Source organism: Aulonocara sp. 'chitande type north' Nkhata Bay, linkage group LG7, assembly GCF_057382095.1.
Source record: "Aulonocara sp. 'chitande type north' Nkhata Bay isolate Kocher_YH1m ecotype deep benthic linkage group LG7, A_spYH_male_GT1.1, whole genome shotgun sequence".
NCBI lineage: Eukaryota > Metazoa > Chordata > Actinopteri > Cichliformes > Cichlidae > Aulonocara > Aulonocara sp. 'chitande type north' Nkhata Bay.
The window spans coordinates 2,458,225-2,473,815 of record NC_141350.1 but is presented as its reverse complement, the minus strand read 5'-3'; the positions used below and the strand labels follow the sequence as shown (position 1 = coordinate 2,473,815).

The 15,591-nt window shown below is 41.7% G+C and overlaps 1 protein-coding gene across 1 annotated transcript in view; it reads right to left on the bottom strand.

Annotated features, from left to right (window-relative positions):
- Nucleotides 1-15,591, bottom strand: part of cdh13 (cadherin 13, H-cadherin (heart)) — a 423,814-nt gene that overhangs the window by 188,061 nt on the left and 220,162 nt on the right. The window contains exon 7 of the mRNA XM_086297939.1: nt 2,521-2,665. Within this exon, the coding sequence (XP_086154065.1) occupies nt 2,521-2,665 (145 nt within the window). The remainder of the gene's footprint in view (nt 1-2,520; nt 2,666-15,591) is intronic.

Below are 15,591 nucleotides of genomic sequence, written 5' to 3'. Positions count from 1 at the left end.
ATTTAATTCCCATAGGCTACTGGTGCTGCTACTGGTGCTGCTACTGGCTCAGACATATACAGTCCAGTACAGGGTGTATCAAGAAGAGCCCATTTTCAAAAGTCTGTATTTTTTCAAGTACTGGACATTTCTGGTGAATTTTAAAATACGTAGCAGGATATTACCTGCAAAGGTTCACAAGTGCTCAGGACACATGAGATATGTCCGTACAATAATCAAACTCTGCCTATATGTTATGAGCAGGTCTGAAGTCACTACAGCCACTGGTGTTGTTACGCTACCAATACCGGCAACCACGTGAACCTCACGAATCCTCTTTCTAGCTACCTGTTTGAGTTATTGGTGATGAATAGCTGTGAATTAAAGCACTCTGGAATATGATTATTGTGTTTGATGCACCCTGGGTTTGTACAGAGTGGGCAGAGAAACATACAGTGACATGTAAACACCTCACACAGACACATGCATCACTGTAATTACTGAAAAAAGCCACAAGCAACAGACGCAGCTTCGAGACATTCTCAGCCTTAGAAACCACATCGTGAAAATGTAGCAAAATAAGAGACCAAAAAAAACAAAGGCATCCAATTATTTGGTATTTTCTTGACATCAGAGCTCAACAGTGAGACTTTTGACATGATTTCTGACATCAAAGTGCGCTTTTGTTTTGACTGTATTATTCTAACAGGATTTAACTGTGCAGTTTGTCGGCCTATTATCTCGTTCTGTACAGCCAGTAATGACATGCTGTTGCTTACCAAATGTATACCATTGCATAAGCAGCGTCTGTATTAGCAATTCATAACACAAGTCAGCATGAAGTTGTCAACAGCTCAAAACGTCTCTCTGTGTGTGTGTGTGTGTGTGTGTGTGTGTGTGTGTGTGTGTGTGTGTGTGTGTGTGTGTGTGTGTGTGTGTCTCCTGTGCCTGGTGACTCATCCATCTTATCCGGGAAGCTCTGTTGGTGATTAAGGTGTTTAGGAGTTTGCTTTTTGTGTTCACAACGTCAGAACAAACACAGTGAGAAGCATCGTGTATTTATTTTACCATTTGTTCTTGTAATCATACAACTTTATATTTTACATTGACTGCATTTCTCCCAGAGGGTCTGTAGGTGTATACCTGCCCAACAGGGACACACGAGCATCATCAGCACCATGGACAGCGCAACTATGACAGATGAAAACACATTATGACACTTTGCTCGTATGCACTGACACAAGTAAAAGACACAATAGTCGCTCCTGTTTGTCTTCAGAAAGCAGTGCATCCATTTGTGAAAGTTTGAAACAGCTTAAGTAACCCACTTTTATGTGACATAAATTGAAATGTGTTCACTACAATAAATCATTTAACGCCCAAACAAAACTTGGCAGAACGCACCAAAAGACATTTTGTGCAAAATGTTACCACCTCCGCAAATTATTGCCTATGAATCATGTTCTATATAACCCGTGAAGAAAAAGCAACAATTTTTTCAATCTGAAGTTTCAGCTTTATGCATAGACATCCTGCATTTCTATGCAGGTGGCAGAAGGTGAGCAAAATAGGACTTTTTGAAATCATGTACGTCTGAGCTGCATTTATTTATATTCTGGGCTCGAAGTGCGAAGCTGTCACATTAAAAAAACAACAGTTATAGCAGTGACAGCAGCTCAGAGAACGGGAAAGGAAGCGATGGTGACAAAGTGACAAATACATCTAAGAGAATATCAACATTTACACCAGAAGTCAAAGGTGAAGAGTTTTCATAAAGGCTCTGCCAGCCATGCCTCAAAATGATTTATTTTGAAACACTTGACCGTGAGATGTTCGCAGCAGAGATGGGAAGAGAATTTACTGCAACAGCTGCAAAGTCTATAACAGATGTGACAAGATCACATTTCAAGCAACCACATTTAAAAATATAACAAAAGTAATTTACCAAATGACCTGAATAATTATCTTAATTTGCTAGAAACTCTTGTTTGGCTTATGTAGACACATAATGAAAATTCTGATAAAGTAGAGACTAAAGTCACAATATTTGAATTTGCTGTTTAACACTCTCAATACCAATAATAACACAGTACAGAGAGCCTATGCAACCAACAAGATTTCATTTACTTCAATGTCCTTTATTTGTCTGTCTCTGTTTCCAAGGATACCATTACCCAAAAAGTGCTGCCAAACGATGTAAATGTTGTAAAAACAAAACAAAACTCATATCTGTATTGCGGTGTATAAATATGAAAACACCAATACTTGAATTCATACAAACAGTAGCACAGAAGAAGTTCACTGCTTTCACTAATGATATTGGACTTTATGTGATTTTATGATTAAGGTTAGCAATGTGATACTGACTCTGCCACAAACCACACAGCTCAGGACAGAAGTATAAATGTCATCAACACAACCTTTTCTTGCTGCAGATCATAGAACATCTCAAGTGTAACAGCCACACTATGTGTAACATTATTGTGTAGTTAAACCCATTTAGACCTCAGTTCTGTCCAGAGTCCCTCAACAGTCACCTACCTGTAGGGGATCCTTCCAGCACCTCTCCTGTGTACCGTGGTTCTTTGAAGATGGGACGGTTGTCATTTTGGTCAATGACATTAATCCTGAATACTTGTGGTCCCTCGATAAGGTTTCCACTGTAGTCTGTGGTCGATACCTCCAGCTGTGTGAAAGAACACAAAGACGAGTTAAAGACATTTTGTTTTCCAGTTGTCGACTAACTTTTATTTAGAGCGTTCTTCATAGAACTGCAGGTAAGCTCAAATGATGTGCTGTTGTCTCACCGCTCTTTAAATACAAAGCCATTTGTCAGTAAAAATGTGTTTTATATTCGTCTATACGTAACAATGATGCTTGGTAGCTGAAAATGACCATAAAATAACTGACACCATAACAGACACAGATAGAACATCCACTAGAAATAAAAAAAAAAAACATAGCTAGATCAATAAACAAAAACAAAACATTATCCACTGATTTCCATTTCACTGAGTAAAATAAGCATCTGATCGCCTACAACCCAGAGGAAACCACAGTTTCCCCCAGGAAGAGAAATGCTGATTAGGACACAAATACCATCATCCCCACAATCAATCACAGAGGTGGAAACATTACTTTGGGGCTGTTTACCTACTGAGGGGCCAATGGATTCAGCCATGAACCATAACATTGAGGATGAGAACCTCCTTCTTTCAGCCAGAACACTTTAGGATTTAGAGAGTTTCTGTCAGGAGCAGTGAGACACGTTTCCTCCTTAGATGAGTGCAAACCTGGTGACCAACTTCAAGACACATCCTGCCCCGTGACAAAGGCTTCTCCATGAATACCAAGTGTTGCTTTATTTGGGGATCAAATACTTATTTCACGTAATGGCTTGCAGTCCACTGTGGCCTCTTTTTTTATGACTATATATGTTGTATTCTTTGTGAGCACTCACAAAAATACCCATATAAAAAAAAACACTGATAACATATAAGACTTATCCTGTACTTATTTAGTTTACCTCCTTTACCTCACTGAGGGATCTTGTATTGGCCTACATTAAATATTAATGTTTGCAGTTTTCCTTATGCTGCAGTACTTCTTGTGATTCAAGTGTAGCATGACATCCCAGTGTACTTCAGACCCAGCAACACACTCAGACAGAAACTGGTTCACCCAAAAGACAAAACTCCTAAAAACAAACTTAACAATGTGGTGTTTGCTGTACAGTGCAGCGAGGAATGCTCAGACCAAAAAGGCTAGGCAGCGCCTGTATCACCTACGACAACTGAGGAAGTTCAGGGTCTCTCCAAAGATCCTCAGGATTTTCTATACAGGCGCTGTGGAGAGCATCCTCACACAGAACATGACATCGTGGTTTGGGAACAGCTGTGTGAAGGACCAAAAAGCTCTCCAGAGAGTGATCCGTACAGCAGAACGCTGCTGCAGGATTGCTCTCCTCCCGCTTCAGGACACCTACACCAGGAGATGCCGGACTAGAGCAGCGCAGATACTGAAGGACCCGTCCCATCCTGGCAACAAACTGTTCCAACTTCTGCAATCTGGTAGAAGGTTCAGCATCTTCCGGGCAAGGACAGAGAGACTCAAGAGGAGCTTCTATCCCCAAGCCATCCGTGCCCTAAACACACACACCCGCCCTCTCACATCATCTATAATTGACTGAGACAGGACTCTTCCAGACACTAAACCAAGGCACAATGTACATTTCAATTCCTTTAATTTTAAATATGTTTATATTGTCTATCCTGTAAAATAGTCAGATGTCTATTCATATTAATGTACAGAATTCACCTGCTTGCTGCTACTACTGCACATTCACCCAGTGTATATACTATATATATATATATATACATATATATATATATATATATATATATATATATATATATATATATATATATAATGTCCTTCCTCTACACCCCCCCCCCCATTTTTGCACATGTCGAGGAGCGTGTCAGGCTACATTTCACTGTGTGTTATACTTGTATAATTATGCATGTGACAAATAAAGAACCTTGAACCTTGAACCTTCACCTCTACATTGGAGAGACCAAACAGCCACTTCACAAGCGCATGGCACAACACAGAAGAGCCACCTCCACAGGACAAGACTCAGCAGTCCATCTGCATCTAAAGGTCAAAGGTCACTCGTTCAAGGATGCCAATGTTCACATTTTGGACAGAGAGGACAGATGGTTTGAAAGAGGAGTGAAAGAAGCCATCTATGTCCACTGTGAGCGACCATCTTTGAACAGAGGCGGGGTTTACGACACCAACTCTCTGCCATCTATAATCCAGTTTTGAGATCCCTTCCCAGACGCCTTAACACCCACTCACATCCTGGGCCGTCTGACCTCAGGAAATCACATGATAAGGTGGGGCCAGGTTTCACAATGAGCTCACCTGAAACCCTGGCTGATTGGGACCCACGCCTGTTTTCACACCTTGGCTCAGGTGATTAGAGGATCATCAGGGGGTCCTTTTGTCCCTCTGTGGGGGGAAACTCCCACTAGGTTTATATCTGGGACTCTCCACCATTTGACCTTAGAACTGAAGAAGCTTCTTGGATGAGAGGTGAAACGTCTTCAAGCAACTCAAAGAAGTCCAGACGCTTTTCTTTGCAAGCTCCTTTGACTACGATGACCTGGATGACTGAGAACCTTCACAGACATATGCTAAGAAACATAATTACAATGCTAGCACGGCAGTTTTTAGCAGGTGATAGCATGCTAACATTAATTAACACTAAATCCAAATGCAGGTGAGGCTTCAGGGCATTTCGTTGACTTTGGCGGTATTTTATCAAAGGTGGACGCCAAACACACGTTGGTGGCTTTTAAGGAAGAGAATAATTACAATCATCAGCTGTGGGGAGCTTGAGTCTTTCCACAAATCCCAAAGTGATCCATCAGAGATTACAGTGTTAGGATCAACAGTACCATGCAAGACAAGTTACTGAAATCATCAATTTATAAAGTTTTGTTTTTTTCATTTAAGTCTTTAGATGAAATGTACTCTGCTAAAACATAAACTGAGGTGAAACATGACCATCTATGTTCACTTTACAGAAGTTACATCCTTGTTTGGTTATTTTCAGTTTCATGTACGGAGAAAGTCAACTCAGTTTCACACAAGTCTTTCTTGCACTTAATTGTTATTACTGACAAGAAGTATTTGACTTGGATGAGTAGCTGCACTGATGCCAAAACACATTATGTACAGACTACACTGGAATCTTTCCACTTAATCGGCTACATGTAAAAACACTAAAAGTACCAGCGTCAAATTAATTTGGATGGCTTAGTGTGATGACCATGAAAAAAAACATAATTAATAAATTATTAATAAAAATGTAGAGGACTCAGTTTTATGCTTTGTTCTTTGTGCTTTTATTTTCCCCTCCCGTCTTACAGGTGCTCGTCGATGTGGGGCATCGGGTATTCGTCCAACTGTGACCCCTCGTTCACCTTTCGGTAGGCGACACATCTGTCTTTACCACAAGAACTACTACTCTGGCCCCAACTCATCTCGTTCTTTAACCAGGCTCAGCTCCACAGTTTTATCATACTTAATCCGCACCAACAACTGGGTGGGTTTTTCGTGCTTGTGAGTGTCGCGACTCCCTCTGTACTGTCCCTAATCAATTCAAAATGTGGGAATGTCTGTGCAGCTACAGGGCACGCAGTTTGACCATCTATTTCAATCACTTAGTCAAAGATTGAGTGTAGCGTGTCATCAAGAGTCTGCTCTAGTGGAAAATCTGTGGAGTGGGTTACTGGGACTGACAGCACCTCCAGTAAAGGCCCCACCATCCCCTCCTCCACAGTCATATTCAGACAACCCTGCATCAACGCTGAATGCAGCACCAACTCTGGATGTCCCTACCAATCGTGAACACGCCTCCACACACTGGGTTCATTAATCTACTGAACCCTGGCCAATTCATTCCCAAAATTAAGGGGTGTGTCCACCCCAGGCTAACCCTGGCCTTCAGTTTATGCGTTTTCTCTGATGCTTAATTTCCACTGGCACTAGAGGATACAGTGGAACCCCGACTTACGAATACCCCATTTAACGAAAAATTCAAGTTACGAAGGCACTTAACGGCAATATTTCTGCCCGTGTTACGGCAAAATGCCCACGTAACGAAATCTGCTGGCTCTGATTGGCTGAGCCCAGAGTGCCTACAATGCCCACAATGCCTTCCGAATCATGTGACAACCCCCTTGGCTTTCGTACTTGCGCTTCGCTGTTCCACTTGAACAACGTATTGTTGTTGCAGTTAGCAATTAGCCTATAGCCTATCGTTCACTCAAAAGGATGCTTCAACCCTCGGGAACGAATTAATTTCGTAAGTCGGGGTTCCGCTGTATTTGTGAAAATCCCCATATAGGCACCTAACCTCCAACCACTCTGCCTAGAAATATGCACCTGGATGAACAAGGGTTTGGTGGACCAGGGTCTGAATGTAGCCCGAGTCCACCAGCCGGTGAGCCCTCCACAAACTGTTCCAGGGCCCCGTTGTTTAGCAGCTGAATCTGCAACCGCCTGGCTGCAGCCGCCCTGCAGAGGTGAAGGGCCGGTCCTACTGCAACATCCGCCCCTTGCCCCCCTTGCTAATGACAACCCCAAAGGAGGTCTTCGCCCTGGCATTGTAGGCCTCTCCCAACAGCAATGCCAACAAACAGAGGACCCACTCCTCCAGCCACCGGAAAGGCTCTGCCCTGGCTTCAAAGACCTCTAACAAACCCTGGGGGTCAAGAATCATCTACAGGCGGCGCAACAGTGGTCCCTCGGAGGAACCAGACCAAGCGATGAGGTTTTCCAACACCTCCGTCTGCCACTCAGCCTGGTCCTGCAGCACTTCCAGTTGTTTACGGATGCACTGCCTCCTTCTCCTGTTGCATCACCAGAATCTCAGCCAGTGCCTGAGCTGGCTGCCTGGGTTGGGGCTTCGACATGCAGCCAGACTTCAGGTCTACTGTTGAAGGTCTAGCACAACTCTGTTTTATGCTCGTGTTGTTTGTGCTTTTATTTTCCACTCCTGCACAGTCATGATTGCTTTCCAGCAACTGTCTTGCACCCAGTGATTGACAGTCTGCTTTCATTTCTGCTCCTGTTGTTATTCTGTCAGCTGATCCGACTTGTCCTCTTTCTGGCCCCGATGACTACTGAAATAGGGAAGGTGTGATTAGATGATGTTCATAAGCTGTGGTGTTCACGTGGTGTCAACCTTCCCCTAAAACCAGACCCCGAACCCACTGCTCTACTCCTCCTCTGCACCCACCAACCACACCCTGCCAGAAAAACCTGAGTAGGCAACTGCTGTCTCTCTTTTTCCTCTTATGAAAGGTTTTCTCAGCAATGTTCTCTTTTGTTTACTGCAGTTAGACAAATTAATGGCTGGGAAACAATGTGGGCCTTTTTTTATCCACTAACTGCATATGTGGCACATTTGAATACAATGAATTGACTAGTAAAACTAATATGTCTACAGCCTGCATCCCAAACTGCACTTCGGGGAGCCTGCGACTGAACATATAATGATATTTCCTTTTAGGATTAGTTGTGATATAATCTAAGCATGCAGTCTTTTTAAATCATGTCGGCAGATGAGCCTGTACCCATGAGGTCTGCAGTTTATATTCTTTAAAGGTACTATGTGTAATTATCTCATTTCTATCTAAATCTCTAAAGAGGCTAAAGAGATCTGTTCACTTCCTGTATTACTGATGCTGGGCTGGAGAGAAAGTGAGTCAAAGACTTTCTCCTCTATCTCTAGCATCACATTATCAGCCTTTCTTCTTCCTATCAGCAATGCATGGCATCACACAACCTCCCTATCAAGGGTCATCCCACTACTCTCTCGCTATCTTATTCCACCGACTTCCTCCTCCTTTGTCCTTCTATCTCTCTATCACCATAATGCCTAGAGCATATATTTTAATGCGCATAAATGCAGCTGAACTAAGTGTTTTAGGTGTAAGGGGCCTAATAGCTTCATATCTTCCTTCTGCTGTGAGAATGTACCATGGGAGGCTTTCCTTGAGAGGGACCATTTCCACCTCTAGCTTCATCATTAGATGAGATTCAGCGCTTTTGCATGATGATCTCCACACATGTGACTTCATCCTATCCATAGAGCGGCTCGCAGAGAGGTTCACACGTACTTAGAGCCAAACTATTTGGCCAAGTTAAGAACTTCGGGACGTACACGTAAAATGAGTTGCCTCCGGATGCCAACGAGCAAACTGTATCTCCACGACTTCAGTTACTCACGCAGACACTTAGATACACACATTAATACATGTGCACAGTGTAGGATTTCATCTCAGCGTGTCTGAGCTCTAATGAGAACATAAGCTGTGAGGTGTCTATGCAGAGTTAGATTATTATTATCACACCAACAGCACAGCAATAACCTGTTTAACAGAAGGAGGGAAACGATAATCAAACACATACTGCCACATAAAAAAGGATGTCTTTCAAACAAAGCCAGCCTACAACTGCTGATTTACACAACTTTATTTGATCCACGCAGAAGCTACTGCTTATGCAATGTGCAGATATCTTAACTCTGCTCTCCCACAGCAAACTGTACTTTTTTATGACCAGAGACTAGAAAACTGTATAATGACAGACGCAATGAGGAGATACAGCTTCACAGGAAATTAACGAAAATATTGAAAAACGTATTTTTTTAAGATTAGTAAAATTGAAATGGAGGAAAAGGCAAATCCAGCTGTACTGTAATTTCTTAAATGATATTAAATGTTCCTCAAAACATTTAACATAAAAGAGAAACATTAGTGAGTGTATATGCAGACAGACAGTAAGTCATTTATATATAAATATTCCCGCTCACCCCTGCGGGTGGTCCCTCCTTCAAGCTCGGTCCTCTACCAGAGGCCTGGGAGCTTGAGGGTCCTGCGCAGTATCTTATCTGCTCCTAGACAGAGATCTCGGATGTTGTTCCTGGGATCTGCTGGAGCCACTCGATCAGCTCGGGAGTCACTGGGATCACTGTTACCTTCACCCTCCGCATCTTATCGAGCTCTTCTCCGAGTCCTTCGTATTTCTCCAGTTTCTCGTGTTCCTTCTTCCCGATGTTGCTGTCATTCAGTATCGCTACGTCGATCACTATGGCCATCTTCTTCTGTTTGTCCACCACCGTTATGTCTGGTTGGTTAACCATCACTATTTCACCATTTTGTCCGTCTGTATCTGGAAGTCCCACAGGATCTTAGCTCAGTCATTCTCCACCACCCTTGGGGGCATCTCCCATTTTGACCTCGGGACTTCCAGGCCATTCAGCACAGATGTTCCTGTACACTATGCCGGCCACTTGGTTATGGCGTTCCATGTATGCCCTGCCTGCTAGCATCTTGCACCCTGCTGTTATGTGCTGGATTGTCTCATCTTTACACAGCCTGCACCTGGGGTCTGCCTGGTGTGATAGACCCCAGCCTCTATGGATCTTGTACTTAGTTCCTGTGCTGCCATGATTAGTGGCTCTGCGCCATCCATCCATCCATCCATCTGTCTAGAATATATATATGTCAACCTTAAAAAATATATTTAAAAATGACTTAACTGAATTACTGTCCATCTGCATATATTTTGACTAACTTCTCTGTTAGCATAAACCAAAAAGGTTACTAAACTGTAGAAACTGTAAACAATGAATATGATGCAGTGCAGGTTCTTCCCACTCCCTTTCAACATGTAAATTAATCAGAATGTTTTTTTGTATGTAATTTGTATAGTATTTTTTTTTCTCTCATTTCTTTTCTAAATGTACTTGTATATTGTTCACATGTTGAAATAAATTACCAATCAATCTATATGCTATGGAACTGGGTCAGAGAGAAAAAATAACAGCAGCTCTGTGTTTTGATGCAAAAAAACAAAAACAAACCTTTCCTATCTTGCAGGATTGAGTAACAGTAGCATGTGTAGCATTTTCTTTCCACTCATTTTGGCAGTGCTAATACTACTGCTGGGTCACCTCTAAAAGCTATTTCCTTACAATCGCATTAAAAAATCCTCAGTGCTCAAAGTCCTTAATGTCTGGAAGCTTGCGGATCCACTCCTGTGGTGCCTTCCTCTTCCTCTTCACGACTGTGTTTAGAAAGACTGCAGAGAAAATGTGTTTATCATTTTGCTTGACATGTGGGAATCTTTGAAATACTGTAATACTTTTGAGACCCAACCGGCTTCCAGCAAATTGCACATACGAGATATACTGTACACACCACCATCATCAGTCACTCCTCCCTCCAGGGAACTGGGAATTCCAAACAATAACAGTAAAAAAAGAAATGAAGGTGGTGGTTAAAACTGAACAGGAGACTGCATAATATATACTTATTAAGTACTTGGATGCTTCATTCAGCAACAACAGACTTGTCAGAGTCATTACATCCCTCACACAGATCAACTCTAACTTCTGCTCAAAAAGCAGATGCTTCTTTGTCCTCTTTCAGCCCAGTATTGAAAATTAACATGTGTGCAAGATGAGATACGTAATTTCATTTACTGCTCAGGGCGAATTAGCAGAGATGGCTCCTGATGCCAGTCAGTAAGGGTACTGATAATAACTTTGTGATGATTGCCTCTGCGCTCGTGATTCTATCAAGTTTGAGATTGTGTCAGAACAAGTCGAACATGACGCAGAGCTGAGATGATTAGCACACAGAAACAACGGCATTTGTCCCCTTGGAGTGGTCTCGATTTGTATGGAGATCAACTAAATGTCTGAATAAAGGTTGCATTTATTTGTTACTCGAGTGTCGAGTATACAGAGGTTTGTTTATCCTAAATTAAAGGGATATTAAAGGAATTTTCTAATCCATGTAAGGGTTTGAAATGTAGCGCCATCCTTTTGAGCGTGGAAAGGACTTTATTGGATGCCATTATTCAACACAGATGAGCGTGATACTGAGTAACCAGAACTCAGCTTGTTTGAAACTAGTGGATTGATGTGTTAGATTGGACTCTTGCATCATTCCAGTCGTTAAAACATCAAATCAGGGAATATCTTTTGGATGGAGAGTGTTCACTCTCTCCTGTAGACTTATAGAGGCTTTAAATATGTTCAATATGTCCTTTAGCTTTTACAAAACTGTTAAATCACTTTTGTTGCTTTGCTTTGTTGGTGTTTTGTTGATACGACGGTATCCCCCGCATACATCTGTAACTGGAATATTTAAATGTGCATTTAATTCTGGAATTCTCTGGTTTGTGTGCATGCAAATATCAAATATTCCTTTTCTTTTTACTAAATACGGAGGAGGTCTTTGTGACGTAGTCGTATAGGCTGAGGTGTGAACTAAAGCCCCAGCCAATTTGACACACGGTTTATTGTGGAGGAAGCACAGGAGAAGGTAGATGAGCTGAGGTAGTTTCATCACAACCTTAAACACAGACAAGAATAGGAAGAGTGAAAAGGAAAGTGCTGAAAGGCACCGAGTCATGCATATGGAAGTGCCTCTGCTGACTTCCACTGCCATTGCCTCATTTCACATTCATCTCCTCCTGAGCCATTCAAGTAGCCCTCCCTTTGCTGAGGAGGTGAATTCAAAGGGTCTCTGCCTCGCCTGCCATTTTCTTAAGATCCCAGTGAAACTGCTCTGCGGTAGCTGGAAGATGAATAGCACCCTGCGCCTCCCAAACAGTCCTGTGGCTCAGCCTTCATCAGTGGGTTTCACTCCACCCCGGTCGTGGCCTAACACAGACAGACCACAGGTGGGAGAACTTTCCCACCCCCACACTTTCCCCATGTTCAGCTTTCAACAAAGCAAACAGGCGTGTTCTGATCACTGAATCTTGCAGAATTTATTAGTGAATGAAATCGAGCACTGCAATGACACACGCCTGGCCTACGAGGGGAAAACACAGCTGGGGCTCGATGGTTGGTGGGTGCTGTCGTCCAGGTGTGCAAACTAAGAGAAGAGATTAAACCTGAGATTTAGTGTGCAGGGTGATAAAAATACGCTGTTTAGTTTAAGGTATTTATTTCATATTGCTGTTTATTTCTAACTGAACGTCCACATTAAAGTTCTCGAGCTTTAAACTTGATAAACATTAAAGCGGTTTTAGTAACGTGTGACAACAGGTTGCATGAAGAAAAGCAGAGCAACGTCTAAGATACAGAAAACTGCAACATAGTTTGCTGCCCCGTTAAACCTGTTTCACAACACAGCCAGTTTTCAAATAATATAGCATCATTGAAACGTGCTCATTTTGAATTATGTTCAAGAGATGTGGAAGCTTATATTTAAGAGAGAAATATTTATTTGTGAACCAGTTTTTGGTACATCTCTATCCATCTAGCTTCTTCATTATTGTTATTCATCTTTTTGGTTTTGTATTTTCTCTTCTTCTCACAAGTTAAAGCTAACCTGTCGCTCCAGTAGCAACGCTACACTTTCAGTTAAGAGAAAAATACGTCGCAATAGATCGCAATAACAATAAAGTTCATACATGCTTCAGCAAATTGGCCCACTCTCCTCACACACTGACATTTTTCAAATGGTTCACAAAACAATTTCCTGCGTGTTGAACTTCTGAATCTTCTGGTGAATTTCAAAGACGTTACATTATAAAAGAGTCATTATCTACAGGCAGCATTGCTTTGAATGGTGCATCAGGGCAGCTGCTCCAAAGTGCACTAATGTCAGCAGCATTTCTAGAAGGGCAGTACTTGAAGCCTTGCATACTATTGCTTTGCAGAGCTGCTGACAAAGATATGGAATATTTTATTATCTAAATATCAACTGGTACACAATAAATGTTTGATATTTAAAAAAATACATCTCTCTTTGACTGTCATAACAGGATTACCGTAATTGTCGGGCTATAAGCCGCTACTTTTTGCACAAGCTTTGAACCCTGCGGCTTTTAGTCAGGTGCGCTTTGTAGTCCTGGAAATACGGTACATATTTATACAGTTCCTAATAGCCTTAAGGTCATCACGATCTAGTGAGATGAGATGCAGTGTCACACTCGAATAGAAAAATACTTTAAAAATCGTGATGTGACTGATATACGACAGCATTCTCATACCGACGATGTGTCACACATAGTGACGCGAAAGGTACCCCTCCACGTCCTTATGAAACGCTCTGGAACTCTAACCTTAACTATAACCTTAGATTTATAGATTCATTCCAACCCGCTCTCATGCCTCGGAGCGCGTAACATAGCGACGTTTTGGGATGAGAACATTTTGGATACACGTATCTTTATCACCAAAAAACAAATCAAACGTATAGATGTGGCAGAGACAGGCAACAACTACATCCAGGTTAGGAGTCCATTAAATCACGCGGACGAGAATGAGCAGAAACATCAGTGATGCAGCAGCTCGTCTGGCTCACGCTGCAAACCAGTTCACATGTGAAACAACAAATGTGACCTTGACTTTGACCTTGAGCACAACGTGGATAAAGACTCACTGAATGATCACTGTGTTTAAATAAATTCTGTCCAATACTGTAGAAGATGGAATGATTCTTGTGATTCTTGAACGGACAACAGACGCCTCAATAAGCCGATCGGCTCGTCTGCTGAGTGACCTAAAAATGTTAAAGTGGTCTCTAGCACTCACATATTCTTTTGGAATATTGGATTGTGTTAGGTGGATTTCTTTTTGCGCTCTCTAATCCCAAAGTCACTGATATGAAATGTTCATCATTACATCAAAAGAAAAGAGGCCCTTGGAATGGAAAAGAAGATATAAATAGATGGTCTTTGGAGGGAGGAAAATTGAATGAAAGATGGAAGGTGAAAAAGAGTAGGGGAGTTAAAAGTATAGAGAAGATACAAAATGATAGAAATGATCTTTCATTCAGCTTGCCGTCTGGCAAGATAAAAAATAATCCTGCTTCTGAAAGGCACTGAAAGAGTCACAAAGGCTCTCCCTGGTGTATAGTGGTACAAAACACCCCCCTCGTATAAGGTATAATTCAATCTCCTTTTGTCTGGCACTCAAGGTACTGTTTGAAGAGCCAGTGGAAAACTAGGCTTACCTGTCTTCTACTATGACTATCAGTGTTTTTATAAGGTTTTATAAAATCCTAATAGAAGAGATTTGGGTCACGTGCAGTCAGATCTGATATGAACTACACACAGATGTGTGCAATTAATCAAGAAATTAAAAGTTCAAGAAATTACTTCTTTTTCTTCTCGTATAAATATTTATATGTCCAAATCTTTCTGCCCTAGAAGAAGAACAGCTCAAATAAACACTGTCAGGTTGATATTGCCACCTCATTTATGTCAAACTTGCAACAATTTTATACAAGCAATTCCCTGCATATGAAAAATATGCAAAATATGCTTCTTTAGTACACAGTAAAGAATGTAAAAGAGTGAGATTCTCACATTTTTTCACCTAAAAGTGAGCAAAGAACCAGTGAAAATATGCGACTTGCAGTGCCACCTGACCTCCTAACACAGAGAGTATTCACAATGTAAAGACCAGGAGGAAATCATGTGTTTCGGTATTGCAGGTTTATCACTGTGTGAGATCATATCACTGACATGTGTTTAGTAATTAGCATCACACAAGTTTTAATTCATTTCCCCCAATTTCATGATGCACTGCAAAGCATCATCACTTAGTTACAGTGAGTGAAGAAGAACCTCTGAGTGCAGCATCCTTGGCCTGCTGCAGTATGGAGGGTTCAGGGTCACCCAGCTGATTCTAACTAATATTAATGATGGGATTTAATAACATTTGGCTGTCATGAAGTGAGCAAAGTATTTTAATTTTAGATGCCCTATAATTCTTAGCACTGACTTCTGTATTTACTTTTCTCTCTCCCTCAGGACAGATTTAAATAGCTTTGTGACCCTAATAAGTCGATTTGCATTAAAAAATGGAATATATAGTGTCAGCAATTCGAGTCAATAATACAGAGTGTTTCTGTCTAAAGTATCTACAGATGAAAGCGAAGCTGCCCTGTTACTAAAGTAGAGTGCATTAGGGGTTGTGTCATGTGGCTCAGCAGGCGACAGACAGGCTGAATTAGCCGAGGTAATGCCTGAGGCTCAGCAACAGGCCACTCGAAGTTTAATCAG